Source organism: Charadrius vociferus, unplaced genomic scaffold (assembly GCF_000708025.1).
Source record: "Charadrius vociferus isolate BGI_N301 unplaced genomic scaffold, ASM70802v2 scaffold1823, whole genome shotgun sequence".
NCBI lineage: Eukaryota > Metazoa > Chordata > Aves > Charadriiformes > Charadriidae > Charadrius > Charadrius vociferus.
Genome location: NW_009647673.1, coordinates 232,963 through 237,291, shown reverse-complemented (window position 1 = coordinate 237,291; position 4,329 = coordinate 232,963). Strand labels below are relative to the sequence as shown.

Below are 4,329 nucleotides of genomic sequence, written 5' to 3'. Positions count from 1 at the left end.
ATCTTTCCATCGCTTCGGCAAGCGTAAAGAGGCCAACGCCAGGTGACTGCTTCACCTGCCGAGTGAATTTTGCCTCCGTGTGGGGAAAGAAAAATAATAATTATCTTAAACGAAACTCTGGACGGGCCTTCGGTCAACAACCCCCCCCTCAATAAGGTGAAAGGAGAAACGCAGCTATTACACATCCGCTTGCCAAAGCTGCCCCCGGCTTTAGAAGAAAGAAAACCCGCTCTCCAAAGTTCTCGGATCCGAAATCCCTGGTAGCAAAAAATTTATTTTCATGACTGAAGACAAGGAGAAATTTATAAACATAGTCTAGCAACCAACCAGTAAAACGGTAAATATTCCAATTCCTGTGACTTAAACGATCACCCGGGAGCAAAACATCCAAAACGGCTGTGCCGCGTGCCACTACGACAACCAGGAGTACGAGACCATGTGCACGTCACCCGTCCTTACTTCTTCCCAACCCCATGCGCCAGGGAAGTCTCTTTGTGAAGGTCCGCAGTGTATCCAGACATTCTCCGAGTGACTAGTGTCCAACGTTAAAAAGGAGAAAAAATAAAGCAGCACACTCATTTCAAAGCCCAACAAAGACACCGACATTGTTAGATTCTCCTAAAAATAAGTAGTTCCAATTCATTTTTTCTCCCCCCAAAGACCGCGTGCGCCTCGGCCGACGTTCAGCGCATGAGCAGGCTGTGCTTTGGTCCGTCCACTCTCTCCAGCTTCTCAAAGTGTTTTCTGGCGTTGCGGATGTTGATCAGCGTAGCCGCAGAAGCTGGGACGGAAAAGGGACCGGGGAGATATAAAGAAACAGAAAAAAGTTAAAAGGGGTGTGAGTAACCAAGTCCTCGGGAGTTAAGTGCTGCCTAAAAGCCATGTCACCCCTCAGCAAACTCTCTTGTTTTAGCATCTGTTGTCCCTCCCCCCCCTCCGCTCCCCAGCTGGGCAAAATTTCACGCTAGAAGGTCTGAGAGCGTGAGAAGGTCTGAGAAGGTGAGAGCGAACTACGGTGGAGCGGTTTGCTCAGGGGGATGGCCCCACGAGTCCCCCCCGCCGCTCGCTCGCCGCTCCTCCGGCGCAATGATATCGCGGCTGGTAATTCAGTCGCGGGGTTCCCACTGGGGAATTCAATGGCGGGGTTCCCACGGGTCTGCCCTAATTCAGTAAACCATTCGAAAAGAGGAGGACAGGAGGCGTCAACGCTGTAAGCTGTCCTGGATCCTCAAATCCTAACAGGAGCGGTTTCAACTGGAGTTGTGTAAACAGTTAACCAGTCGCCCCGTGCCTGCAAGGGCTGGCGCCGCTGGCTGCAGTTGCTTCTTTAAGATAAATAGATGCTGCTATAATTAGAGTCCTCGCCCACCACGGCAGCCCAGGCAGCAAGAGGGAAGACTCGACTACGATCCGTCTCTGCTTCCTCATGAGAAAAAAAAAAAAAAAAATTAATATCACTGGGGCTGGCCAGATCAGAACGGCCCAAAATAGGTTATTAGGCACGACCTACTAAATCAGGTCACATCTGTTAAGAGTGGTTCCCCACCGCCGCTACGATTCTCCACCCGCCGGCAACAAAATGCTCGGCTGGCAAAGGCAGACGTCTCTCGCCTTCCGCAAAGTCACTTCTTAACCACTTTCCTCCACCCTCTGGCTCAGACTGGGCAAACCAGCGGGACAGTAGATCCCTCTCCATCTTTTAATTACAATCATTTTGACTGCTTTGCCCGGTCTCTGTCATTTTCTAAGAGAAACGCAGTTTAAACTGGACTTCGCCGGCTTCTCGTCCCCGCAAAGGAAAACAAGCCAGAGGTTCATCTTTGCTTCAACTTACGTATTGAAGGGTCTGACATAACCACCATCACGTATGTATTTGATGTAAAGATGTCAATGAAAGCAGCAAAGTTAGAGTTCCTGACCTCCATGCTCTGGAAAGAAGCTGCCAGCTTACTAAGAGGGGAGAAAAAAAAAAAAGAAAAAAGAATAAAAAAAGAAAGAGTAAATGAACTATTACTGTAACATTGCTCAGACAGCTTTTGAGCCCACAGAGACAACATCCCGTTATTTGAGTTGTTGGTAACAAAGAAGTGTTTGAGCCCCCACTTGGCAAGAAGCACCAGGTGCGGCCATGAGTTTTGTTGTTTGGTTTTGGTTCGTTTCAAAAAAGAAAAAAAAAACTCTTCAGGTTTAGGCTAAAGGAAAACAATATAAACGGATCTGCGCGTTGAATGGAGACGGTAACTCCAGTTCTACAACCCCACTGGCTGTCCGCGTCTGCGCCCAAGGAGTCAACGTCCCTTGGCCCACGGACGTGCCAGCTCGGCCATCAGAGGGACAGCTGAACACTCTGCGGATAAGCAGTAGAAATAAGTACAGAACCAAAACATCTGGAGACGGCTCTGTAGACCATGCAGCCGCTCCTCCAACCTCTTCATGCTCCCACCGCTTGCAGGTATTACCGACAGACCGCGGACCCTGGAGCCTGCTCAAAAGCCAAACTTCTCCAAAGCAAAAAACTTTCCACTTTTCCAATGGAAATACCGGTAAGCAGCGTCTGCACGCCTCGTCCTCCCCAACCAGCGCTGTGGCGCAGGGGCTGAAGCAAAAGCTCTCCACCTGACCTGCCGCAGCCCTGCTGACTCTCAACTAAATTATCGGCTCAGTCCTGGAACTTCCCCACCTTGCCCGGGAGAAGGAGACTGAGAAGAAAACGGTCGTTTCAAAACAAACCTCTTTCAAGCATCCGCAAAGGAGGAAGGTACAAAAGATAACAATTAACTCAGTTGTGTTTAAAGACGGCGCAGTTTAACTACGGCAGCTGCCGCGGAGTCGTCGAACTAGTAGGAATTTGGAGAGCCTCCGTGCTTCTGGATGAAGCCGCAATACCTGCTGAGGCATCTTCCCCACCTCATCATTAAACCAGCTCACCTGCAACTTAGCTTGAATTGTTTAATAATGTTGCTGATTTTCTCAAATCTGTGGACATCCCGCTGTTCTTTGCATTGATAGTGAGAAATGACCTGGAAGGCAGAGAGAGAGAGAGAGGGCAGAGTGCAGTCAGGAATTTATTTCAGCGCAGGTTTCTCAACAGTTATTACAGAAACGGGTGGTGGTGACCGGGACGGGGATTCCCTTTGCCTTTTGCTAATTGAATCTTGGAAACTCTTGGCAACACCACCTGTGGTGCTTTCATGGTAGAACAAGACTCATAATCACCAGGAAGCCTCTCACAGGCGATGCAGGTACGCGTGACACGCAAAAGATGCGACTGTCCACTTGAGGTCGGAATACTCCAACTTGGCAACAATCCAAATCTTGGTTTAAAGAAAAAGAAAGTGCACGGAGAGGAAAAAAGCGGAAAAAAAAAAAAAAAAGGCAAGAGCCTCACCTCAGGTAGGGGAAAGAGACACTTGGCAGATGCTGGAATAGCTTTTCCTTCCTAAGTCTATCATGCTGCAGGTTCTCCAGGTCTGAACCTGAGAAACTTTCCCGTTCTGCAGCACGCAGGACGCACTGCGCTGCTCTCAAAGCCAACGCGAGCCCTTCCTCCCTACGAAAAGCAGAACCCAGGCGGCTGGTTTCCCAGGGACTTCTCTCTCCATCAGTTAACTGAGTCAGCCCAAGCCGGCGCGAAGCCGCCTGCGTTCAGAGCCGTTCCCCTCCTCTTCCTCCCACGCAGCCATCCAGCAGCGCCCCGCCGGCCTCAGCGCCTGGCTGCAAACATTCCCGGGATCGAGAGTTTTTAGGAAAGCTTGCGGCGTGATGCACAGCTCGCTCTCCCCGACCCTCTTCACAAGGCTGGTGGCCTACAGATCTGAACCCTTCAGCCCAGTTAGCTAACGGGCCGAGAACTGCATTTACTGCGCAAGGGGAACGGCACACAATCGAACAGTTACGTCATCTTTGTTCCCATAGAAAAGCAAAAAGGAACATTTTAAAAACGTTGTGCTGCGTGCTTGAAGCTCTTAATCACGAAACCAACGGCCCCTGGAAGCCTCAGACGCCCTCGTGCGAGGACGTTAAACTCTTTCCTACCTACGGAGTCGCATTTAACATGCGAGAACAAAGTTTTTTGGGGTGGGTTGGTTTTTTGTTTCCCCTTGAGCACCTTAAAAAGATCATCACGTACTTCCCACTTTTTAAACCTGCCCGATTATTCATACAAGTACAGGTTTAGCCAGAGTCAAGGATTACATTCATATCAAAGCCTTCATTGTATGCAAGTTCGTTCCTTAACTTTCCAGATGGGTCTTTCTGTTACTGTGATTTGAATATAAATTCAGAAAAAGGAATATACAATTATATATATATATATAAAAAATATATAAA

General features: G+C 49.0%; 1 protein-coding gene across 1 annotated transcript in view; it reads right to left on the bottom strand.

Moving 5' to 3' along the window:
- Positions 1-232: 232 nt before the first annotated feature.
- LOC104282958 (ras-related GTP-binding protein A) overlaps positions 233-4,329 on the bottom strand; it is a 13,971-nt gene continuing 9,874 nt past the window's right edge. The window contains exons 7-9 of the mRNA XM_009881090.1: positions 2,929-3,020; positions 1,835-1,950; positions 233-781 (exon numbers count right to left, since the gene is read on the bottom strand). Coding sequence (XP_009879392.1) covers positions 684-781; positions 1,835-1,950; positions 2,929-3,020 — 306 coding nt within the window. The 3' untranslated portion in view covers positions 233-683. The remainder of the gene's footprint in view (positions 782-1,834; positions 1,951-2,928; positions 3,021-4,329) is intronic.